Source organism: Bubalus kerabau, chromosome 3 (assembly GCF_029407905.1).
Source record: "Bubalus kerabau isolate K-KA32 ecotype Philippines breed swamp buffalo chromosome 3, PCC_UOA_SB_1v2, whole genome shotgun sequence".
Classification (NCBI taxonomy): domain Eukaryota; kingdom Metazoa; phylum Chordata; class Mammalia; order Artiodactyla; family Bovidae; genus Bubalus; species Bubalus kerabau.
In genome coordinates, this window is record NC_073626.1 from 176,029,675 (window position 1) to 176,056,210 (window position 26,536).

At 46.4% G+C, this 26,536-nt stretch overlaps 1 protein-coding gene across 1 annotated transcript; it reads right to left on the reverse strand.

The window, feature by feature from the left end:
• Positions 1-13,067: 13,067 nt before the first annotated feature.
• On the reverse strand, positions 13,068-26,305 carry LOC129647353 (antizyme inhibitor 2-like). The gene is made up of 10 exons (XM_055574487.1): positions 26,123-26,305; positions 25,021-25,194; positions 24,418-24,590; positions 23,689-23,820; positions 20,138-20,303; positions 19,457-19,604; positions 14,704-14,804; positions 13,665-13,884; positions 13,347-13,456; positions 13,068-13,142 (listed from the first exon to the last, which is right to left on the reverse strand). The coding sequence occupies exons 1-10, from the start codon at positions 26,303-26,305 to the stop codon at positions 13,068-13,070; spliced, it is 1,482 nt and encodes a 493-aa protein (XP_055430462.1).
• Between the last annotated feature and the right edge of the window lie 231 nt (positions 26,306-26,536).

Below are 26,536 nucleotides of genomic sequence, written 5' to 3' on the forward strand. Positions count from 1 at the left end.
CACAACAAAAGCCACTGCAATGAGAAGACTGTGCACTGCAGCTAAGGAGTAGCCCCCGCTAGCTGCAGCTAGAGGAAAGCCTGCATGAGCAGCAGCAAAGACCCAGCACAGCCATAAGTAAATAGATAAATAAAGAAAATTATTTTTAAAAGTCCAATTCAATAGGAAGATATAACAATTCTAAATTTGTATGCACCAAATAACACAGGTTAAAAATATATAAAGCAGAGACTTCCCTGGTGGTCCAGTGGCTAAGACTCTGAGCTCCGAATGCAGGGGGCCTGGATTCTATCCCTGGTCAGGGAACTAGATCCCCCAGGCTGCAACTAGAAGATTCCGCATGCCGCAATGAAGATCAGAGATCCCAAACGCTGTAACTAAGACCTGGTGCAGCCAAATTAATTAGTTAGAAAAATACATAAAAATTGTTGAGACTAAAAGAGAACTAGACAAACATACAACCACAGCTGGAGATTTCAAAATACTTTTTTCAGAAGCTCAATCAAAAAAAAAAAAAATCAGCAATGGTACAGATGATTCAAAGTAGTTCACCAGTTTGATTCAGTTGAGACATAGAATATATATGTAGAACACATTTCATGAAAGAAGATATACCAATGGCCAAAGAGCATATGAAAATGTGTTCAACATCATTGATTGTTAGGAAACTCCAAATTGAAACCACAGTGAAACAGCATTTTATACCACTTGAAGAGCTAAAATAAGATCAACATACTAAATCCTGCTGAGGATTCAGAGCAACTAGAACTTTCATACATTGCTGAGGAGAGTATAAATAAGTTCACCACTTCAGAAGACTGCTTAATAGCTTCTTAGAAAATCCCAGCTATTAATAGTTTCCCAAGATATCGGGGCTGATTTCAGATCTAGGGTGGGAAATGTACAAGATGAGAGAAACATAGTCATGAGCCCCTGATGATGAACACACATTCCCTGTAAAAGCAGGCTTGTCAGAAATAGAAATGCAAATCTGATTAGTTTCTGGACCCAATGACCAATTAACAGGAAATTCCAAGAAAAGAGGAATGTGCTACCTCCACCATGGAGATGTAATTAGCAATGATAGCGGGAAACTCTATAAGACAAATACTCTGGTTTCATTAGTAAATGAATCGCAAGAAGAAGAAAAAGATGGAAAGAGAACCAAGGATTAAAAAAATTAATGACACATTAACATAAAAACCAGGCAAAGTGAAAGGCTGCTGGGGGTGGAGATGGGAAGTGATAGGGAGGGGATGTATGGAGAGTTCTGGGGTGGGGGGCAAAATTTTGCCTTCAGACAGGTGTGGTGGTCATACAGGAATTTGTCTAATTATGGTTCATTAATCTGTACATTTGTTTTATGTGGTTTTTTGTATTCATGTTGTATTTTGCCATTAAAAAAAGGTTTAAGAAAATCATTCAGGAGATGTGGGTGCAGGTTTTTAGGCTTCAGCTCCCAGAGATTCTGAATCTCTGAATGAAGCTTCCTAAACCACCACCTATTAGAAAGCTTCAGATGTTTTTATGTAACCAACATTCCAAGATGCATTTTAAGGAACATTGGTGAAGGAACTGGGGAGCCAGGGACAGATTTCACAGCAGAATAGGCTGAGTTTTTGCTTTAGAAAGATCCCTCCACCACATGGAGTATGGGCTGGAGGAGTCTGGAGTCTGACTCACAAGGTCGGAAGTGATGGCAAAGTTCTGGCAATCAGAGCAATGGCCTTTGGAGATGGGACTGGATGTAGAGTTGAGAAATGTTACAGAGGCAGAACTTCAAAAAGCATTTCCAAATTCTTCAGTTCAGCCACTCAGTCGTGTCCCACTCTTTGAGACCCCATGAACCGCAGCACACCAGGCCTCCCTGTCCATCACCAACTCCCAGAGCTTGCTCAAATTCATGTCCACTGAGTTGGTGATGCCATCCAACCATCTCATCCTCTGTTCTCCCCTTCTCCTCCTGTCTTCAATCTTTCCCAGCATCAGGATCTTTTCCAATGAACCAGCTCTTCACATCAGGTGGCCAAAGCATTGGAGTTTCAGCTTCAACATCTTCCAATGGATATTCAGGACTGATCTTCTTTAGGATTGACTGGTTGGATCTCCTTGCTGCCCAAGAGTCTCTCAAGAGTCTTCTCCAGCACCACAGTTCAAAAGCATCAATTCTTTGGTGCTCAGCTTTCTTAATGGTCCAACTCTCACATACATGACTACTGGAAAAACCATAGCTTTGACTATACGGACCTTTGATGGCAAAGTGATGTCTCTGCTTTTTAATCTCTGCTGTCTAGCTTTGTCATAGCTTTTCTTCCAAGGAGCAAACGTCTTCTAACTTCATGGCTGCAGTCACCATCTGCAGTGATTTGGGAGCCCAAGAAAATTAAATCTGCCACTGTTTCCATTTTTTCCCCATCTATTTGTCATGAAGTGATAGGATCAGATGCTATAATCTTAGTTTTTTGAATGTTGAGTTTTAAGCCAGCTTTTTCATTCTCCTCTATCACTTTCATCAAGAGGCTCATCAAGAGGTTCCTCTTTGCTTTCTGCTATGAGGGTGGTATCATCTGCATATCTGAGGCTGTTGATAGTTCTTCTGGCAGTCTTGATTCCAGCTTGTAATTCATCCAGCCTGGCATTTCACATGATGTACTCTGCATAAAAGTTAAATAAGCAGGGTGACAATATATAGCCTTGATGTATATGGTTCCCAATTTTGAACTATTTTGTTGTTCCATGTCTGGTTCTGTTTCTTCTTGACCTGCATACAGATTTCTCAGAAGGTGTGGTATCTAAGGTGGTCTGGTATTCCCATCTCTTTAAGAATTTTCCACAGTTTGTTGTGATCCACAGTCAAAGGCTTTAGAGTAGTCAGTGAAGCAGAAGTAGACATTTTTCTGGAATTCTCTTGCTATTTCTATGATTTAACAGATGTTGACAATTTGGTTCCTGGTTCCTTTGCCCTTTCTGAATCCAGCTTGAACATCTGGAAGTTCTTGGTTCAGGTACTGCTGAAACCTGGCTTGGAGAATTTTGAGTATTACTTTGCTAGCATGGAATGATTGCAGTTGTGTGGTAGTGTGACTATTCTTTGGCACTGTCCTTCTTTGGGATTGGAATGAAACTGACTTTTTCTAGAATCCCAGGTAATTCTCAGGAATTCCAGGAGTCATACATTATTCTGTATTTTCCTCAACACTTCATGTGTTTTGGAAGAATAATGATTGACCATAATAAAAAATAGTGAAAATTTTCTTGAGAGCTTGTTATACTAAACATTTCAGGAAAATCCCTGGCAGTGCAGTGGTTAGGACATTGTGCCTTAACTGCTGAGGGCTGAGGGCTGGGGGCTGAGGGTTTGGGTTCAACCCCTGGTCAAAGAACTAAGATTCCCACAAGCCTGGCATAGCAGCCAAAAATTAAAATTCAGAGATTTTCTGTTTAAAAAATCATGATTACAGATGCATGGCTTATTATTATTATGAGCCAGTGTATGACAGGATGGTATATAGTAATCCCCCTCCTCCCTTATCTATGGTTTTGCTTTCCACAGTCTCAGTTACCCATAGTCAACCATGGTCCAAAAATATTAAATGGAAAATATCAGAAACAGTTCATAAGTTTCTAAACTATTACATGCATTTATGTATTTAATTAATTTTTGGCTTCACCACATGGCATGTAGGACCTTAGTTCCCTGGCCAGGATCAAACCCATGTCCCCTGTATTGGCAGCATAGACTCTTAAGCACTGGGCCACCAGGGAAGTCCAATGTTTTATGTTTTAAATTGAGTGCCAGTCTGAGAAGTGTGATGAAATCTCTAGCCATCCAACTCCATCCCAACAGAGACATGAATCATCCCTCTGTCAGCATAATCTGCCTGTGAGTCATTCAGTAGCCATCAGTTACCAGACTGACGGTCTTGGTATCTGGGTGTTTGTGTTCAGATAACCTTTATTTTGTTTAATAAGGGCCACAAAGCCCAAGAGTAGTGATGCTGGCAATTCAAATATACCAAACAGAAGCCATCAAGTGCTTCCTTTAAGTTCTAAACTTATAGAAAAAATGCGGAGGCTGCTAAGATCTATGGTAAGAACAAATTCTCTCTTCATGAAATGATGAGGAAGAAAAAAGAAATTCACGCTAGTATTGCTGTCTTGCCTCCAAGTGCAAAAGTTACAGCCACAGTGCAAGGTAAGTTAAGATGGAAAAGGCATTAAATTTGAGCAATAAGATGTTTTGAGAAAGAGAGACCACATTCACATAACTTTCATTACAGTATGTAATTATAATTGTTTTATTTAGTTGGTGTTAATCTACTGCGCTTATTTTATAAAATAAACTTTAGCATAGGTAGGTATGTATATGGAAAAACACAGTACCCTCTGTAGTTTCAGGCATCCACTGGGGGTCTTCAAACCTATCACCCCCTTGGATAAGGGAGACTACTGTATTCAAAAACATGTAACAATGACCTCTACCACATATAGACACTTGATCATTTAAAAAAATATTAAAAGGGGGAAACATTAACCCAACATAAATGCCAAATAAAGGTCATTTTAAAAATTGAGTGATATCACAAATGTTTATGTTGATTTATGGCAAAAACCATCACAGTATTGTAATTATCCCCCAATAAAGTAAGTAAATTAATTAAAAAAAATAATAAATAGATAAACAATAAGGTCCTACTGCATAGCACAGGGAACTGTATTCAATATAATATAATGAAAAATAATATATATATGTACAACTGAATCACTTTGCTGTACACCAGAACATTGTAAATACTCTGTACTTAAATAAATAAGTAAAAATAAATAAAAGACAAAAAATAGAAGAGTCTTAAAAATTTTAAATGCAGTATTAATTGCCCTTGATCTTTGTTTTTATGATAAATATTTCTGGTATGGAAGAACTGATTTTATTTGCACTGATGTTGGTTGAATTGAGTGTCTTGCCTCATGTTGGGTATTAGGTACACGTTGCTTCCTATAACTTTCCTCTTTTTAAGGATGCACTATTTTGCTTTACAAAGAACTATAACCTAGAGCAAATATTCAAACACTGGAAAATACCAGCTGACATAATTGGGTTCAGTTCAGTTCAGTTGGTCACTCTTGTCCGACTCTTTGTAACCCCATAATTGCGTAGTATTAGAGTAACATGTAATGGCACCCCACTCCAGTACTCTTGCCTGGAAAATCCCATGGATGGAGGAGCCTGGTGGGCTACAGTCCATGGGGTCGCTAAGAGTCGGACACGACTGAGCAACTTCACTTTCACTTTTCACTCTCATGCATTGGAGAAGGAAATAGCAACCCATTCCAGTGTTCTTGCCTTGAGAATCCCGGGGACGGGGAGCCTGGTGGGCTTCCATCTATGGGGTCGCACAGAGTCGGACACGACTGAAGCGACTTAGCAGCAGAGTAACATGGCGAAATTACCAAATTAGGGACTTGTTCCCAGATAGCTCAGTAGGTAAAGAATCAGCTTGCAATTCAGGAGACCCCAGTTTGATTCCTGGGTTGGGAAGATCTGCTGGAGAAGAGATAGGCTACCCACTCCAGTACTCTGGCCTGGAGATAAAGTCCATGGGGTCGCAAAGAGTTGGACACGACTGAATAACTTTCACTTCATTTTACTTCCAAAACTTATTATTTCTTGGAACACTAATCATAGGATTTGAATAAGGCTTACTCATATAATATATTTAAAAACATAAATATTCATTTTATTTGCAAGAATGGCTCACAGATTAGCAGCAGACAGGTCCACAAACACATACTTATAACATGGCAAAAGCTACTCGCAAAACTGATGACATCTCCAATTCTCTCCCACGTGCTCCTGTTCCAGATCCCAGAAATGTTGATCTTGACCTTTGACTCTGAGTGTCAATATTCCCTGCTCTAACTTTTAACATGTTAGTGAACGTGAGGTCGCTCAGTCATGTCCGACTCTTTGCAACCCCATGGACTATAGCCTACCAGGCTCCTCCATCCATGGGATTTTCTAGGCAAGAATATTGGAGTGGGTGGCCATTTCCTTCTCCAGGAGATCTTCCCAACCCAGAGATTGAACCCGGGTCTCCCGCATTGGAGGCAGATGCTTTACCCTTTGAGCCACCAAGGAAGTCTGACATGTCAGTGGGTTCCTTCAAACCAGAAACTTCTGTATGTTGATTGCTAAGCTTTGATTTCCACAGGAGAATATTCATAGCTTTTCCTACCACCAGAGATTAGTATCATACAATCCAAGAGAGGAGAGAGTTTCCAGGAGGGAGGGGACAGCCGTGTGAGTTGGATGGGTGCTGATCAAGGCTGTGAACTGCCTGAGAGAAGGTCAGTGGCATGCACCTCCCTGCTAGAAAGTCCTGCTATGACCTCTAGACTTTCTACACAGATAGCTGTGGGCTGGGGCGTTGGTGAGCTCCACCTGTTCTGGACCGCCCACACCTTTCACAGCCTCCGAGCCTTTGTAGAGCTGTTCCTTCTTCCTGGAGCTGAACCACCCCAGTCAACAGGTCTCTCTTCAAACGTCACCCCCCACCACCCTCTCCAGTCACTGTCCTTTAATTCCTTCTCACCATCCTCCAGAGTCTAGCATTGGTTTATTTATTTGGTTGGTTCCTGTCCTCCCCCTTCCTCACCTCCACCCTCCATGGAATGTCAGGTCTACAAGAGCAATGATGTCTGCTCAATTCCCAGAATCTAGAACAGTGCCTGGCACAGAGGAGGTGTTCAGTGAATACTTATTGACTCCATGGAGTAGGCAGGTTCAGACAGCTTTTTAAAGCCACCTCTTTGGACTTCTCTCTCCTTGTTTGTCAAAGGGGGAAGGGAACTCCTCTGCAGCCCTTTTCAAAAAGGCATTGTTATTCCCATAAACTGAATCCTTAGCTGAGCAAACCCCTTGCATGTTTCTGGTTGGATGCAACACTGACTGTGGCCAGTGGGTGGAAGCAAATCACTATGGCTGAACCACGACGAAGCCTGGGCCACTCGGTGCTCACAACACCTGACATTTAATCTCCCAACAGCCAAGCTTATTATATATATAATACATATATATATGTATGTGTGTATATTTGAGAAGCATATATATATACATATACATACATATATATATATATAGATATGTATATTTGAGAAGCAAGACTTTCTTAAACATAGTGTGCTCACCCCTGTAGCCCTAAAGGAAAAACACTGAACCGCTTTTGAAGTCAAATCCCAGTTCTGTCATTTACCAGCTAGGTGGCCCCAGGGTTCACTTCTCTAAAGAGGGGGTATTATTTGCTCACTGGGTCATTATGAGTCTCCAGCAGGTAAAGGCTGTGGAAGGCAGCACGTGGGCTCAGGAAAAGGCTTTGAAGACTGCAGGTGGAGCCTGGACCTGCAGAGACCGCCCCCCCCCCAACAAGGAGCACCTCATTCTCTAAGCTGTCTCTACCTGCCTAGCTCTCTTCCTCCCCAATGACCCCCACTCATTCTGCACCCACAGAGCAGGTACCCACGTGCTGAAGACAAAACACACTGCACGGCGGGCCTCACTCTACATGGACCCCCACAAACCTCGAGTGGGCACCTGCGCTGGCACTGCCACCCATTTCACAGGTCCATTCATCCTTCCACGCTTCTGGTTCCTTTTCCACTCCGCCCCTCTCCTGAGAACACCAGGACCCTCTCCTGCCTCCTTGCTCCCACCATGTTCTTGCTTCTTATTCCGCTAAGAAAGAAACCACCAGTAGAGTTCCATGTTCTCCCAGTGACCTGCCTGTCCCCGTGGAGGCACTGAAGGAGTTCCCATCTAGGCGCACCCCGTCTCAGTTCCCCCACCCTGCCCCAGAGCACAGGACACTAATCCCTCCCACCCACCCAAGGATGTTGCTTTGCCACTGTCGCCTCTCTTTCTGCGTCTTAATTATCTTGCCTTCTGTCAGTCATCCCTGTGAGCCTACAAACAAGCTGTAATATCTCTCATCTTAAACCTTCCTTGACCTACAGGCACGTCTTCCAGCAACCCTCCCATTTCCTGCTCCTCTTACAGCACAACTAACTTCCTGGAAGAGGTGCCCACACCCCATCCTCTCCGGACCCCACTTCCACCAACCTTCCTAGGCGTTAAAACCCGCTGGTTAAGATCAGCAATGACCTCCGTCTCTCCGATGTCGTTCTCAGCCCTCACCTCACCCACTCTGGGGAGTCCTGGGCACAGAGCTGAGGGCTGCCGTCTGGGAACGTTTCTCCTCTCAGTTCCCAGGACTTGTGTCATCTCTCTGCATATTTACTTCCTGGCTGAGCTGGCAAGCCCCAGGGATGGAAAGTCCAACCAGTGTGGACCACGCCCCATGGACAGTCATATCTGCCCTCTCGACCTCTGCCCTGAAACCTGATGCTTGTATCTGGAAGTTGAATCGGCTTCTCATACGTAACTTTTCCAAAAGGGAACTCTCCATTTTAATCCCTCCTAACCCGCTTCTCAAAGAAAGGCAATGCCAAAGAATGCTCAAACTACCGCACAATTGCACTCATCTCACACGCTAGTAAAGTAATGCTCAAAATTCTCCAAGCCAGGCTTCAGCAATACGTGAACGGTGAACTTCCAAATGTTCAAGCTGGTTTTAGAAAAGGCAGAGGAACCAGAGATCAAATTGCCAACATCCGCTGGATCATCAAAAAAACAAGAGAGTTCTTGTATTTCTTCCTTATTGACTATGCCAAAGTCTTTGACTGTGTGGATCACAATAAACTGTGGAAAATTCTGAAAGAGATGGGAATACCAGACCACCTGACCTGCCTCTTGAGAAATTTGTATGCAGGTCAGGAAGCAACAGTTAGAACTGGACATGGAATAACAGACTGGTTCCAAATAGGAAAAGGAGTTCGTCAAGGCTGTATATTGTCACCCTGCTTATTTAACTTCTATGCAGAGTACATCATGAGAAACGCTGGACTGGAAGAAACACAAGCTGGAATCAAGATTGCCAGGAGAAATATCAATAACCTCAGATATGCAGATGACACCACCCTTATGGCAGAAAGTGAAGAGGAACTCGAAAGCCTCTTGATGAAAGTGAAAGTGGAGAGTGAAAAAGTTGGCTTAAAGCTCAACATTCAGAAAACGAAGATCATGGTATCCGATCCCATCACTTCATGGGAAATAGATGGGGAAACAGTGGAAACAGTGGAAACAGTGTCAGAGTTTATTTTTTGGGGCTCCAAAATCACTACAGATGGTGACTGCAGCCGTGAAATTAAAAGACGCTTACTCCTTGGAAGGAAAGTTATGACCAACCTAGATAGCATATTCAAAAGCAGAGACATTACTTTGCCAAGAAAGGTCCGTCTAGTCAAGGCTATGGTTTTTCCTGTGGTCATGTATGGATGTCAGAGTTGGACTGTGAAGAAGGCTGAGCGCCGAAGAATTGATGCTTTTGAACTGTGGTGTTGGAGAAGACTCTTGAGAGTCCCTTGGACTGCAAGGAGATCCAACCAGTCCATTCTGAAGGAGATCAGCCCTAGGATTTCTTTGGAAGGAATGATGCTAAAGCTGAAACTCCAGTACTTTGGCCACCTCATGCGAAGAGTTGACTCATTGGAAAAGACTCTGATGCTGGGAGGGATTGGGGGCAGGAGGAGAAGGGGACGACAGAGGATGAGATGGCTGGATGGCATCACTGACTCTATGGACATGAGTCTGAGTGAACTCCGGGAGTTGGTGATGGACAGGGAGGCCTGGCGTGCTGCGATTCATGGAGTCGCAAGGAGTCGGACATGACTGAGTGACTGAACTGAACTGAACCTGCTTCTCCTCCCTCCCTGCATCCCCATCTGTGTACCGCAGCCACAGCCCAAAGCCCTGGAGTTGTCCTGGACTCCTCTCTTTGCCTCTTACCCCACCTCTGACCCCTTCAGAAAGTTCTCCCCTCTTGACCTTTGCAGTCCGCGCTGAACCTGGTGCAGCTCACCACCTGTACTGTGACCACTGTCACTTCCCAGGACTGGCAGGCGCCCCTCAACTTCTCTCTGCATCCTGTCACACTATTCACCTGCCCAAACCTGCCAGGGCCTCCCCAGCCCCTTCCCCACCTTCTCCACCTCAGAGCAAAGTCAGATCCCTGACTCACCTGAAGCTTGAGATCAGCCCCCAATCCTCCTCCTGCCTCAACTGCCAACACCTCCTCTCACTCACTCTGCTCACCCACACGGACTTCTTGCCTGTGAGGGAACACTGTCCGTCCCTGGCCTTGGACTTTCTGTCTCCAGTGCCTGGAACTCTCTGACTCAGGTAAGCACAAGCTCCCTTCAGATCTCTGCTCACCTGCTATGTCCTCAGAGAAGCCTCCCCAGACCCCACTATCTAAAACAGCACTGTCTTCTATCACTCATTGGCCCCTTGCTTGCTTTATTTTTCTTCACAGCCCTTATTGCTTCCACTTCATTTTATTAGATTTAGGGCTTTGTTTATGCTGTTTTTCCAACTAGAAAGTTAGTTCCATGAGCTTAGATTCTTGTCCATCTTGTTCATCATGTGTCACCTGTACCTAGAACAGTGCCAGGAACAATCTAGGCTCTTACATTTTATCTTATGGATGGATGAATGAGTAGATAGATCAATGGGTGAATGGATGGATGGATAGATGGATTGGTGGAAGGGTGGATAGAGAGATGGATGGATGGATGGGTAGATGGATGGATAGATAGGTGGATGGATAGATGGGTGGATAGGTGGATGGATAGATGGGTGGATGGATGGGTGGAAGGATGAATAGATAGGTGGATGGATGGATGGATAGATGAATGGATAGATGGGTGGATGGAAGGATGCATGGATGGATGGAGAGATGGGTGGATGGATGGATGGATAGATGGGTGGGTGGATGGATAGATGAATGAATGATGAGTGGATGGATAGATGGATGGATGGGTGGATGGATGGATAGATGGGTAGATGGGTGGCTAGATGGGTGGATGGATGGATAGATGGATGGATATCCACAATCACACGTAAAATGCCCAAAGGGCAAAACACAGAACACATCAAAATCTCTTGCATCTGAGTAAAACTTTATTTTTACCCTAAAGCCCATTCACATTTGTACTTCCAGACACCACTGGGGAGGTAAGGATAGATGTTTCCACTCAGAATTTCAGTCTCTGGGAGGAGACACACTATCCAAAGGCTGTCTGAACGTGCTACCTTCCTTGGGTGACATCCGCAGATTCATTCCCTCCACCTGAGATGTTTGCAGGAGAAATCTCTGTAGCCCAAGGGTTCTAGGGGATTCCTCTGGTCTTGGTTGAGCTGGGGAGGCTGCAGCAAGATTGATAAGGCTGATTCTGGCGGGTGGGGAGGACCCTCTGCAGAAGCTGGAGATCAGAGACTGTCTTGTTTTATCAGGCGAAGCTTTAAAAGGACACAGGACATGAGTGACTTTGGCTTCTGGGGTCTTCTCTCCCTTCCCTTCCTGCAGGAATGTGACCAGTAATTCTGAAGTGACTCTCTCTATCATCTTCCTTCCCTGCAGGATGCATTATTTTTTTGAGCTCAAAACTCCTCAAATGTTGTTTTCCAAGTGTTAGCCTGCCCAGGGAACATGCAGTAGCATTTGCTCTGTTTCTGAGTTGGCTGTATTCACACCTGGTCCATTCAAGCTCCAAACCTGGGTGTTTCTTAAGGCCAAAGCCAGGTCTGAGGCACCCACACGGTCCATTAGCTATGTGGCTAGATGCTGTACATATTCGCTGAGGATACCCAGACCGTGGGGGCAAGGGTGATCAGACTCAGGATCAGGCCCAGCCAGAAGCAGGTGGGCGTGAACTGGCCTTGAACGAGAATTTGCATTATCTCACTTAATCCTCTCAACAATCCTGCAAGGGGAATACTAAGAGCACCCTCACTTCACAGATGAGAAAACTGAAGCTCTGACCACACTGCCAGGATGTGGCGGAGCCTGGATCCCCTCCAGGCGTGTCTGACTACAATACCAGCGCTCTCTCCATCAGGCGCCTGTGGTTCACACATATGTTTCTGGAACAACGGGCAGGGATCGCTAACAGATTGAAAGGAAGGACAAAATCATCTCAAGGTTCTGGTCAATGCACGTTGCTGCATATTCCAGGGCATGACCTCCAGGGGGCTCTCTTGTAATGGTGCAGGTTCCTTATACTGCCTCACTCCAGGGTCAAGAGGGGGCAGGGTAGGCTGCCAGGAAGAGCTAATTGAGGCTTCAGGCCCACTGGAGACAAAGGACAGTTTTGTTTGCTTTGTTTTTTTAATTACTCAGAAAGAGTGTTTGTTTATAGATTTTAGAAAACCAGGAGCAGAACGCTTTAGAGTTCTGGGCAGTCATGTTTTATCTTCATTTGTTCAGTCATTGGCAGAGTAGCAGAGAAAACGGTGTTAAACCTAGCTCGTGATTGCTGTTGTTTAGTCGCTAAGTCGTATCGGGCTCTTTTGAGACCCCATGAACGGAAGCCCACCAGGCTTCTCTGTCCATGTGATTTTACAGGCAACAGTACTGGAGTGGGTTGCCATTTCCTTCTCCACAGAGGACAGTTTTGAACCTTAGATGTTGCCTCATTTCAGAGGCACCCTAACCCGGCAGTCCCCCAACATTTTTGGCACTAAGGACTGGTTTCCTGGAAGACAATTCTTCCTCGGACCGGGAGTGGGGAGAATGGTTTCAGATGATTCAAGCACATTACGTTGATCGCATCACCACCTCAGTCAGCTGCATCTCGGAACAGCAGGCGTTAGAATCGTAAAAGGAGAGTGCATGCGCGGTTCATGGTCAGCACACGGTTCCAGCTATGAGAATCTAATCCCACCGCTGATCTGACAGGAGGCGGGGCTGAGGCAGTAACGTGAGCGATGGGAATTGGCTGTAAATATAGTTAAAGTTTCTCTCACTCGCCCCCCTCTCACCTCCTCTTCTGCGGCCAGGGTCCTAACAGGCCACGGACTGGTACTGGTCCATGGCCGGGGTTGGGGGCCCCTGCCCTAACCTCTGTTTCCTCCACGCTACTCCTCCCCACCAATCCCTGCCCCCAAGCATCCCTCACGAGCGCATCAAGGTGACGAAGCCCCTCCATTCTGACCACGTCTGGCCTACGGTGTGGTCTCCAGCAGGCTCCTGTGGAAGGAATGCGCCAGTAAAGGGGTGTTCCAGAGCCCCCTCCACTACCTCAGGAGGCAAACCCCAGGTTGGACCCAGAGGAGATCCTGGGTCAGGAGCTGTGAGGGAGCCTGGAGTTGATAGGGAAGGGATATCTGAGGAAGGAACTGGGAGGCAGCTGCAAATGGTCAGAGAAGAGTGGGGCCTGATGGGGGGGGGGACCTTGGCCATGGAGCTGAGGGTCAGCTGGAGCCACAGGGCTGCCTGATTCTGCCCACAATGGCACATGTCCGGGCTCTCAGAGCTGCCCAGGTGGGCTACCTTGGACTTACCTGAGGAGAGGTTGTAACAGGGTCAACCCCATAGGCAGAGGCCAGTGTCAAAGGTCAGCCAGACATCTTGGGCTTTGCTGGGGCCAGTGGGGGGACTAGGGTATTTCCAGGGCCTGGGACCCCAGGGCTCAGCCACCAACTCCCCTTAACAAGTTCAGATCTTGGTGAGACCTGCTCATTGCCCACCCCCTTTCCTCCTCCCCCAGACACATGAGCTCAGGTCCCATGGCATAGCAGATGGAGGTGGGAGAGAAGCCATTGAAGGTGGAGCTCATGACTGACGTGTAGGCGCCCATGAACGGGAAGACCAGCCAGTCACCCACATCCAGCTCTGGCAGCTGCACCTCCTTCAAGAAGAGCTTGTCAAAGGCATCACACGTGGGGCCAAAGAGGGTGCAGGGGAAGAGGGGCAGCTTGGGGCTGAGCTCCTGCAGGGACATGGGGATAGGAAATCAGAGAAGACCCCCCACACACACCCCTACCCACTCCTCATCAAGCAGGGCATGCCCCAGGGCACCAGCAGAAAGGACTCTGTCATCCACCCACACTGACCAATTCCTGAATGGTCCCTGTGTGCCAGGCATTGCTCTTAACCCGGCCTCATGGAGCTTATGTTCTAGAGACTGACTTCAGCCTTGCCAATTCACAAGTGCAGACACAGATGGGACCTCAGCTTTCCCATCTATAAAGTGGGAAGATTTTATTTAGTAATCACTCAAAATACTGGGCCTCAAACCTAGCTTCATTGAAAGTGCTTGAGGAGTTTTCACGAAGGATCATGCCAGGGTCCCAACCCATGAGAAATTCCAATATCAGTGGTCTGGGGCCTGGTCCGGGCAGAGAAGTATTAAAACTTCCCAGGTGATTCTAATGTGAAGCAAAGTTTGAGAATCTCTACTTCCTAAGTCTCCTGCATCTCCAAGATTCAAGGACTCCAGAACAACAGACAGACAGAAAGACAGACAGCCAAAGAGAAGCATATACCCCCCCCACAGACCCATGGACCTAGACACCTGTCTTCCCGCATAGGTGTGAATCGCCAGGCCCACACAGACGTGCACATGCCAATACGCACAGACACACTTGCACATCCTAGCACATGCAGAAGGTGTGACAATCCACTAAGGCCCCAATAATCTGAGATCCTTCGCCTCTCCCACTGGTAGCAGGGAATCCTGCCCAAGGTGGGCTGGACCAGGTAGTCTTAAGGTCTAGGAGGTGCCAGAGCCATGAAACCTTCTCCTTACCTTCACCACAATGGGCATCCTGGGTTCAGACTCCCTGGGAAAGATGCGGAATGTGCCATAGTGGCCATCATTGAGATAGTACAGCAGCTTCCGGCGGCCTCCTGAGGGCGGACAGAGGGCAGTACTGAGCTCAGCACCTGTGGGGGAGCCCTCACCCTCTGCCCAGCACTGGATAACCCCTGTTCCCTGCTCCAGGAGTCTTCTCTGAGCCCATGTACAGTTGGGGCCTGCCCTCTGCACTCCCATTGCCCCTCCGCCTCTGCCCCCCACCTTTCAGTGTTCCTCCCTTCTCCTCTTCATCTTCCTCTTCCAAATAAGAATAATCTAACTAGACTTCCTTAGTGGTCCAATGGTTAAGAATCCACCTGCCGATTCAGGGAATACAGGTTCGATCCCTGGTCTGGGAAGAACCCACGTGCCGTGGAGCAACTAGGCCTGTGCGCCATGACTACTGAGCCCGGGCTAGGGCCTGTGAGCCGCAGCAACAGAAGCCCTTGCCTACAGCCCGTGCTCCGGAGCTAGAGAGGTCCCCGCAGTGAGAAGCTGGTGCACCACAACTAAAGAACAGCCCCCACACGCCAAAACTAGAGAAAGCCTGCATGCAGCAACGAAGACCCAGCACAGCCAGTAAATAAACAAAAGAATAATCTAACTAACACACCATATAACTCAGGCATTGTTGTAAGTTCCCTACATGTATTCAACTATTTAATCCTCCTAACTACACTCTGAGTGGGTTCAGTGAGCCCTACTTTACGGTTGAGAAAACAGTCTTGTCAGCAGTCATGTAGGAGACTGTGGCGGGGCTGGGATTCGCCCCCAGCTCGCAGGTCTCATGTTCTCTGCCCTCCCCTTAGACCAGGTGCCCTGAGCACCTGCTGTATGAGTCAAACTGGGAGCAAACGGTCTTTTCATGACTTGATTCCATCATGGTTGGTCCTTAGTGATGTGCTAATTTATCAATTTCCTTCCTCAAAGGGGTGCCTGTCTAAACTACATTTTCTTATTTTCTATATTCTTTTTTTTCCCCTATATTCTTGATGCTCCAGCATCTGGGGCCTTGCTGACCCTAGCGAGACTGCTCCTCCCCAGGCTGGTTAATTTCTAGAGACAGCAAATGACTGCCTTGCAAGTATGCCTTGCCCGTGCAAGCCAACCGATCCAGTGTCCATACTGCAAACCACCTCCTGGATGGAACTCACGGAACCTGAAGCACTACCTCTGGCCTAATCCTCCTAGGGCAGTCCTTACCCCCCACAACCCAGTGAAATTACTCAAACTAGCCAATCCCAAACCTGCCAGTCCAACTCACCCTGCTTCACCCATTCTGTTCCTCGAAAACCACAACAGAGGCTCTGACCAGTCTTCCCTCGTGTCCTTCTGCTTCCTGACCCATCCTGTCCTTCCCCTTGTGGCCCTGAGTGGCCTGCCTCACCTCTGAGTTCTCCAGAGGAAGCTTTATGGCAGTTATTTCCAGGTCTTACACGAACTGATTAAAACACATTCCAGGTATTATCACCCTGCTTATTTAACTTATATGCAGAGTACATCATGTGAGATGCTGGGCTAAATGAAGGTCAAGCTGGAATCAACATTACTAGGAGAAATATCAACAACCTCAGATATATAGATGATACCACTCTAATGGCAGAAAATGAAGAGGAACTAAAGAGCCTCTTGATGAGGGTGAGAGAGGAAAGTGAAAAAGCTGTCTTGGAACTCAACATTCTAGGGAGGGAGGTGATAGGCAGGTTCAAGAGGGAGGGGACATATACTTCACTACTGGCTTCCTTGGTAGCTCAATCAGTAAAGAATCTGCCTGTAGTGCAAGAGACCAGGGTTCAATCCCTGGGCTGGGAAGATCCCCTGGAGAAGGAAATGGCGATCCACTCCAGTATCCTTGCTTGAAAAATCCCATGGACAGAGGAGCCTGGTGGGCTACAGTCCAGGGGGTTGTAAAGAGTCAGTCGGGCACAACTGAGCGACTAACACAACATGACTGATTCGTGTTGATGTTTGGCAGAAACAAATACAATTCTATAAAGCAGTTATCCTTCAATTTAAAAAATAAAGCTCAACATTCAAAAAATAAAGATGGTCCCATCTCTTCATGGCAAATAGATGGGGGAAAAGTGGAAACAGTGACAGATTTTATTTTCTCAGGGCTCCAAAATCACTGCGGATGGTGACTGCAGCCATGAAATTATAAGATGCTTGCTCCCTGGAAGAAAAGCTATGACAAACCTAGACAGCGTACTAAAAAGAAGAGACATCACTTTGCCAACCAAGGTCCATAGAGTCAAAGCTGTGGTTTTTCCAGTAGTCATGTGCAGATGTGAGAGTGGGACCATAAAGAAGGCTGACCACCAACGAATTGATGCTTTCCAACTGTGGTGCTGGAGAAGACTCTTTTTTTTTTTTTTTTTTTTGATTTTATTTTATTTTTAAACTTTACATAACTGTATTAGTTTTGCCAAATATCAAAATGAATCCGCCACAGGTATACATGTGTTCCCCATCCTGAACCCTCCTCCCTCCTCCCTCCCTATTCCATCCCTCTGGGTCGTCCCAGTGCACCAGCCCCAAGCATCCAGTATCGTGCATTGAACCTGGACTGGCAACTCATTTCAAAGAGACACTGATGTATAGAACAGTCTTATGGACTCTGTGGGAGAGGGAGAGGGTGGGAAGATTTGGGAGAATGGCATTGAAACATGTAAAATATCATGTATGGAGAAGACTCTTGAGAGTCTCTTGGACGGCAAGGAGATCAAACCAGTCAATCCTAAAGGCGATCAACCCTGAATATTCATTGGAAGGACTGAAGCTGAAGCTGCAATACTTTGGCCACCTGATGGGAAGAGCCAACTCCTTGGAAAAGACCCTGATGCTGGGAAAAACTGAGGGCAGGAGGAGAAAAGGCAGCGACAGAGAATCAGATAGTTGAATAGCATCATTGACTCAATGAACATAAGTTTGAGCAAGCTCTGGGAGATAGTGAAGGACAGGAAAGCCTGGTGTGCTGCGATCCATGGGATCGCAAAATCAGACACACCTTAGCAACTAAACAACAACAAAGTACATTTAAAAACATTGCCCTACTCTGAGAAGCATGGGGTACAGCATGTAAACGCTCTGCCTCTATTGATGTTGCCAGTGTAAGCGTGTGATACTTTCTCTCCAGCACCGTCATACTTCTGATGCATATTGAACTAGTGGTCATCTATGACCCCCCAGATCCTTTGGACAGGACCTACTACCAAGGCAGTGTCTTCACAACCACTCTTCATCTGTTCTTAGAATATTGCTTTCTGGAATCGAAACTCAAGATTTTGTGCTGATTTCTGTTAGCATTTGAAGCATTTCATAATATTTGGGCATTTAGATGCCCAGATCCTTCTGAATACTGATTTTCTGCCCTCCCCGCTGACCCCGATATACTTCCTACCATCCTCCCCCCTCTTTCTTAGTTGCCATCACTGAAGCCATAGCCCCAGTTGTCCCTAAACTACTTAGTTGTGAGAGGTAGTCAAGACACCCCTAAGGTCAAGAGCTCAGGTCTGCCTGGCACGTGGTATTTGAGACAGGCAGACCAGGTCCAGTGTATCACTGATGAGCTGCGATGCCTCAGACAAGTCCCTTCCTCTTTCTGAGCCTCACTATCTCTGCCTGTAAAATGGGAATGACCCCAAATTACTTCATAGGGTTGTTGAGCAGAAATGAGAGAAAATACATATTTCACACATGATAGATATTTAATAATTGGCAACTCTTGTTTTTATGGAAATAAAAATGAGTCCCTAGGGACTTCCCTGGTGGTCCAAAGATTAATACTGTGCTGCTTCCACTGAAGGGGGCATGGGTTCAACCCCTGGTCAGAGAACTGAAATACCACATGCCCCGTGGGGTGGCCAAAAAAAAAATACACATACAAAAATTACCCCTTGCCATAATAAAGATACAAATTTTAAAAAGAAGCCCTTAATACTTAGAGTTTTGTTAAATGATGACTTGAAATCATAGGCTTCCTATCACAATATCCTTTAATCAGACGTTTTGTGAATAAATGCCATCAGCTGACACAAGTGCTTTGGGATTACAAACCTGTGGGCCAATCATTTGTCAAAAGGATAAGGGAGGAGATTAAAGCAGCTTATAAATATTTATATGTCGGTTATCATAAAGCAGCAAAGAATAAGAGCACTAAGCCAGTGGGGAAAATCTATTCATGTTCTCCATCTTATCATGCAATGGAGTTTCTGGTTAGCTCACTTTGTGTGAAAACCAAATGCTGCAAAAATAACAATGTAAAAGAGCTCCTGCGGTGGTTGACCTCGACTGTCGAAGGTTTACCATTACCCTACAGATGTCACCCTTAACCTTCAGGCCATGATGACAAGGGTGCCTTCTTATATGTATTGTAAGAATTTGCATTTACTCACTGTATTTTTGGCATCGGAATCAGCCCCTGTTAGATAATGCTTGCTGAATGAATTTAAAGTGCACAGCAGCACGATTTTGTCCATGAACCACATGGGCTATAAACGCCATATAAATCCATTGGCTACTTAGGAAAAATGAAGACTCTTCATCTTGCTTCTCACCTCCCAGTCTGAGAATAATAAAATAGTGATACTAACAGGTTCATCCTCATACCCAATTCAAAGCTTGTTTCCTGCTAATTAGGCATTTGGGGGTGGAGCCCAGACCCCCTATCCATCCTCTGCTCCTGGACAGTGGCCTGCCCACCCACCGGGCTCCAGCACAGCCTTCTTGGCAATGATGTTGACAGCGGTCGTGCAGACAGATGTTGCATAGAAGCGTCCAGGCTCTGCGATGACCTCGATGCCACTCCCCTTGGGGAAGTCCTGGGCCAGGGCAGCATTGATCACTCCTGCCACCTGCAGGGACAGACCCAGACTTTAACATGGCCAGTCCATCTGAGGGGGCTTTACCTGCACACTCTCCCTTCATTCCCTTGACAGCTATGTGGGGAGTCGTTATCTCCATTTTACTAGGGAGGAAACAGGTAGATGCTGTGGCCCACGGTGGGGAAGTAACTTGTCCAAGGGCACATAGCACCCTGAGATGTCTGAATTTGGGACCACTTAAATTAATACACAGTCAGCAAAGACAAAATGTTCCCCAGGTCACAAGAATAACAAACTTCTACCTGACTGTAGCTTAAGGGGGGATAGCAACTAACACCTCTAAAGAAAGACACGGAGCCAGATACACACATGCTCATATATGCACACAGGCCATGCAACTGTAGTCAGACAAAGACTCTCAACAAAGACAAATCTCATGTGACTCACAGTTCATATGACCTCCTCGTACACAATCTCATATGACCTCCTCGTACACAAACAAACACACTTGGTCCCCTGAACCCAAGCTGGAGCACCCGGCTCCCTCTCATCCTCCCCATCACCTCCTCAAACTCAGGGTTGGAGCCTTCCTCTCCGGGGAAGCCCCCTCCGATGTCCAGGAGGCTCATGTCATGCCCAATCCTGCTGCCCATCTCAAACACGTGCCAGCAGTCGACGATGACCTTCATGAAGTTATGGGGTGTCTGGCATCTTGAGCCCACATGGAAGCTGAACACACATCAAGTGACATGTAGAGAAGCACCCGTGAAAAAGCAAAGGTCAGTAGGAGGACAGACATGGCCAGAAATACCGAAGCATGGTCATGCTTGAGTTGGAGCACTCAAGACTGTGTGGTGGTCACCTCTCTTAACAGCCCCTTCCAAGTGCCTCATTGCAGGGGCTTCCCTTTTTCTCCCCCTTGGAAGGCGTGTGCTCAGAACCCGAATCCCCATGCCTGTGAGGAGGGCCAGGTTGGGTGAGGCCAGTGCAAAAGTTCAAGGGGGTGCCACAGTACTAAATTATCAAGATAAAGAACATTTAATGTAATCGTTGTAAAGAGCAAAACTGATTTAGAAACATCTACAATGACGAAAATACTAAAATGTAAATAAAGACAAGATTAGTAACAGTAGGGACTTCCCTGGTGGTCCGGTGGTTAAGAATCCACCTTGCAATACAAGGGATACAGGTTCGATCCCTGATGGGGAACTAAGATTCCACATGCCATGGAGCAACTAAGCCCGTGTGCTGCAACCACTGAGTCCACACGCCACAGCTAGAGAGTCTGCGCTCTGAAACCAAAGATCCCACGTGACACAACTAAGGCCCAACAAAGCCAAATTACATAAACACTTAAAAATAATAAAGGCACTTTATATATACAAAAGTGGTAACAGTAGTTGAACCCTGAAGCAAAAGGAAAAATGAGAAATGCCAATCCTGTCTTTAGTTAAAGTTTTAATATTTTTCTCATCATGATTGTTTTGCATTATTTTTCATTTTTTCAAATATTGTATTCAGTTCAGTTCAGTCGCTAAAATATTATTTAGCTAGAGTACTAACTTTTTTAACATCCCCTTAAATTTTGCACCCAAGGCCTTTGCCTCCTTTGCCCCACCCTAATCCCAGATAACATCCAGCTTCTTCGCTGAGAACAGAGAAGCATCTTGAGGCCCAGAGGGGCTTCAGCTGACCAGAGCATACCCAGGAAGCCAAAGGCTGGAGGTAGACAGTGGAAATTTTGTCAAGAGAACACACTGGTCATAGCAAACACTCTCTTCCAACAACATGAGATGATGCTACACATGGATATCACCAGATAGTCAATACTGAAATCAGATTGATTACATTTTCTGCAGCTGAAAATGGAGAAGCTCTATATGTTCAGCAAAAGCAAGACCTGGACCTGGCTGTGGCTCAGATCATGAGCTTATAGAAAAATTCAGGCTTAAACTGAAGAAAGTAGGGAAAACCACTAGGCCATTCAGGTATGACCTAAATCAAATCCTTGATGATTATACGTAGAAGTGACAAATAGATTCAAGGGATTAGATCTGATAGACAGAGTGCCTGAAGAACTATGGACGGAGGTTTGTGACAACATACAGGAGGCAGTAAGAAGACTGCCTCTTCTTAGAAAACAAGAAAAAGAAATACAAAAAGGCAAAGTGATTGTCTGAGGAGGCCTTGCAAATAGTTGAGGTAAAAAGAGAAGCGAAAAGCAAGGCAGAAAAGGAAAGATGTACCCAACTGAATGCAGAGTTCCAGAGTGTAGCAAGGAAAGAAAAGAAAGCCTTTCTAAGTGAACAATGCAAGGAAACAGAGGAAAACAATAGAATGGGAAACACTAGAAATCTCTTCAAGAAAATTGGAGACATCAAGGGAACATTTCGTACAAGGATGGGCATGATAAAGGACAGAAATAGTTAGGACCTAACAGAAGCAGAAGAGATTAAGAGGTGGCAAGAACACACAGAAGAGCTATACCAAAAATGTCTTAGTGCCCCAGATAGCCACGATGGTGTGGTCACTTATCCAGAGCCAGACATCCTGGAAGGTGAAGTTAAGCGGGCCTTAAGAAGCATTACTATGAACAAAGCTAGTGGAGTTGATGGAATTCCAGCTGAGCTATTTCAAATCATAAAAGATGATGTTATTAAAGTTCTGCACTCAATATGCCAGTAAATTTGGAAAATTCAGCAGTGGCCACAGGACTGCAAAAGGTCTGTTTTCATTTCAATCGCAAAGAAGGGCAATGCCAAAGAATGTTCAAACTACTGCACAATTGCACTCATTTCACATGCTAGCAAGGCTGTGCTCAAAATCCTTCAAGGTAGGCTTCAGCAGTACGTGAGCCAAGAACTTCCAGATGTACAAGCTGGGTTTAGAAAAGGCATAGGAATAAGAGATCAAATTGTCGACATCCGTTGGATCATAGAGAAAGCAAGGGAATTCAAGGAAAGCATCTACATCTGCTTCATTGACTTTTTTAAAGCCTTTGGCTGTGTGGATCACAACAAACTGGAAAATTCTGAAAGAGATGAGAATACCAGACCACCTCACCTGCCTCCTGAGAAACCTGTATGCAGGTTAAGAAGCAACAGTTAGAACAGGACATGGAAAATTTGACTGGTTCAAAATTGGGAAAGGAGTATGACAAGGTTGTATATTGTCACACTGTTTATTTAACTTATATGCAGAATACATCATTTGAAATGTTGGACTGGATGTATCACAAGCTGAAATCAAGATTGCCAGGAGAAATATCAGCAACCTCAGATATGTAGATGATACCATTTATTGGCAGTAAGGGAAGAGGAACTAAAGAGCCTCTTGATGAGGGTGAAAAGGGAGAGTGAAAAAGCTGGCTTAAAATTCAACTTTCAAAAAACTAAGATCATGGTATCCAGTCCCATCATTTCATGGCAAATAGAAGGGGAAAAAGTGGAAGCAGTGACAGACATTATTTTCTTGGGCTCCAAAATCACTTCAAATGGTGACTGCAGCCTTGAAATTAAAAGGCGCTTGCTCCTGGGAAGAAAAGCTATGACAAACCTAGACAGTGTATTAAAAAGCAGAGACATCACTTTGCCGACAAAGGTCTGTATGACTAGTCAAAGCTATGGTTTTTCCAGTAGTCATGTGTGGATGTGAGAGCTGGACCATAAAGAAAGCTAAAGAATTGATGCTTTCAAATTGTGGTGCTTGAGAAGACTCTTAAGAGTCCCTTGGACTACAAGGATATCAAACCAGTCAATCCTAAAGAAAATAAACCCTGAATTTTCATTGGAAGGACTGATGCTGAGCTGAAACGCCAATACTTTGGCCACCAGATGTGAAGAGCTGACTCCTTAGAAAAGACACTGATACTGGGAAAGATCAAAGGCAGGAGAAGGAGGCGACCTGATGAAACGGTTGGATGACAACTGGCTCAATGGACATGAATTTGAGCAAACTCCAGGAGATAGCGATGGGCAGGGAAGCCTGGTGTGCTCAGTCCACGGGGTCACAAAGAGTCAGACATGACTTAGCGACTGAATAACAACAACGACGGACAGTGGAAACCAAGACTCCTGGCTCCTCCTTTCCAAGCAGGGAAAGGCAGTGCACTCACCTGGTTCCAACCACAGCCAACCCCAGGTCCCTGGCAGACTCGAGCAGATGTTCACACACCTCCAGCCTGGCCCCAAACTTAGAGCTCAGGGGGAAGATGCTGTCACTGTCCTGGGTCCACCGGAGGACCAGCCTGGGAGAGGGGTGCAAAGGGTATCAGAATTTCTTAGGCACATGAGCCCCGAGGCCCCCCAACCTACCTCCCTCCAGCTTCCCACCCACTTCTGCCTAGCTCCTCTGGACTGTCCAGCTATGGAGACCCAAAGAGTGAACACACTCACTACCTACAGGCAAGAAAAAGCAGGAAAAGGATAAAATTATAAATACACCTTCCATAGGCCTCCACATTACAGGATCAGAGATGTTAAATAACTTTCCTAAGATCACACAGCATGTGACAAATGAATCTGAAATGTGATCCCTGGCCTCCCTGACTCCGATACGAGTGTCTTTTCCATAAGGTCAGCTAACGCCATACCACCTAGTGCTAAGCTCTTCCCAGTGTCTATGAGGACACAGGCATTGTTTATTTGGCATCAATGGGCACCAGCGAAGGCATCAGGCCACCGACCCAAATTCTTGTACTTTGCTGCTTTGGCCTGTGCCAGTGACCACATGAGTCTTCCTTCATCTGATTCCTGCAGCCAGTTCCAACAGCCAGGGTCCCAGGTTTAAGGTCTCTTTTTCCACCTGTCTCTACTTGTTCGCACCCACTCCCTGCTGGTCTCACCTGGCCCCAGGATGATGTTGGGCCACCTTGATTAGCTCCTCCTCGCTGCCGAACACCAGGAGCTTCACCCCATGGGGGGCAGCAAAGCGGATGTGAGAGACAGGCTTGCAGGGGTTGGCGTAGATGATGCATGAGGGAGCCACGCCCAGGTCCAGCACCTGCTCCAGCTCGCCCTGGCATGGGTGAGAGCCAGAGTGGGGAGCTGCCCTGATGCCCCTCTATTCTTTGGGGATGGGAACCCTGGGCATGAGCAAAAGGGACTGCCCTTGACTGAACCCCTATTGTGCAGTGTGCTGAACATGACTGTGCCCTTTTGGCTTCTAGAATCTTCCAAGTGATAAGGCTGTGTTAGGACAGGAACAGCAGCTGTGTCTTCAAGCTTGCGCTTCCCCTCATTCGCTTAAGCTGTCTGCCTTAGTCACAGGGACCAGTGGGAGACTGATCCCCCGTAGGGCATTCATTTATTCTTTCCCAAACAATTGAGGACTGGGAGTGTCCGCCCCTGTTGAGGAGCTGCAGTCTCCACTCCAGGACCCCCGGCAACTGGCCTTTTTTCCCCAGGAAGTGTTGGGCTTGTGAATGAGTCAGCTGGCCCAGGCTCACCTGGATGGCACAGTCGAAGCTGGTGCCCAGGGCGGCCAGGACACGCAGCATCCAGGGGCTGCTGTTGTACTTCACCGCGTAGAAGGGTGAGACCCGCGGCAGGGCCTGGTGGAAGACCTGGTGGCGGCTGACCAGCACGCCCAGGTCAGCCACCGTGAAAGCATCTCGGCAGTCCTGCCAGGACAGTGAAAGAGAAAGAGAAGGCTGGGTAGTGGGTTATCTCACCTGATCCTCAAAACAACACTATGCAGTAAGGGCTATTGCTGCTGTGATTTCAGATATGGGGGAAAAAGGTTCAGAAAGAAGTCACTGGCTCAAGGCCACAGAGAAAGTACTGGCTAGGATAGAGTTTGATACCAGATCTTCTAACTCTTTTTTCCAGTAGTCATGTATGGATGTAAGAGTTGGACCATAAAGAAGGCTGAGAGCCAAAGAACTGATACTTTTGTGCTGCTGGAGAATACTCTTGAGAGTCCCTTGAACTGCAAGGAGATTAAAGCAGTTAATCCTAAAGGAAATCAACCCTGAATATTCATTGGAAGGACTGATGCTGAAGCCCTAATACTTTGGCTACCTGACGCGAAGAGCCAACTCACTGGGAAGGACCCTGATGCTGGGAAAGATTGAAAGCCAAAGGAGAAGGGGGTGGCAGAGAACAAGATGGTTGGATAGCATCACCAGCTCAATGGACACGAATCTGAGCGAACTCTGGGAGCCAGTGAAGGACAAGGAAGCCCGGTGTGCTACTGTCCATGGACATGAATTGGACATGACTTAGCAACTGAACAACCACAACTTCTAACTCTTAAAATAGGGGGACAAGAGGGAAACAATCTTTGTAGATCAAGAAAGGGGAAAGACAGCTTCAACCCTCAACCAGGCAGCTTGGCACTGGGTAAAACCCCCAAGCGGTGGCATGGGGAGGGAGCTAGAAGGGGACAGAACGACTCTATCACCCCCAGCAGAGCAGAGCTTTGAAATAAGACCTAGGAAACTGACCTAAAACCAGAAAACAGAAAGTCTTATTTCTTGCCCCCCAAAGCAGGGACTGAGACACCCTCATCCTTCCTTACTGCCCCCTCCCCTCTCCCTCCTTCTCTACTGAATCCGAGAGCTCCTTGATCTTCTTCAGGACCACATCCCAGGCAGTTTCTCCAGGCTCCAGGGCAATGATATCCTTTGGCCATGTGCTTCCAGGGCTTTCTTTACTCTCCTTTGAGTTCCCGATGGGAATGCTGACTCCCAACACTTCAAACAAACCCTTGGCCAGGTGCAGTTTCGACATCATAAAAAGGGCTGGCACTGAGATGGGACCTCTTCCCTCCTCCCAGCTCCCCACTGGCCCCAGAGCCAGAGTTCTCACGCTGTAACTTCTCAGCCCTCCCATTCAGCTACCACAGCTCCATGGAGCCCTCGTGAATTTTCCCATCTGTAAAATGGGCCACTGGTCAGGCCCAGTCTGCTTCAGAGACCTAGTAAGGGACCAAGCAAGACACGCAGGCTGTACACAAGGAAT

What these genes read in the sequence shown, in the direction of transcription:
- LOC129647353 (XM_055574487.1), bottom strand. Translation starts at nt 26,305, where the DNA reads ATGTCGAAACTGCACCTGGCCAAGGGTTTGTTTGAAGTGTTGGGAGTC. An exon ending in TCAAGGAGCTCTCGGATTCA is followed by an intron (nt 25,195 to 26,122) that starts GTAGAGAAGGAG and finishes CTGTCCTGGCAG; the next exon opens with GACTGCCGAGATGCTTTCAC. An exon ending in GGATGCCCATTGTGGTGAAG is followed by an intron (nt 13,885 to 14,703) that starts GTAAGGAGAAGG and finishes ATGTCCCTGCAG; the next exon opens with GAGCTCAGCCCCAAGCTGCC.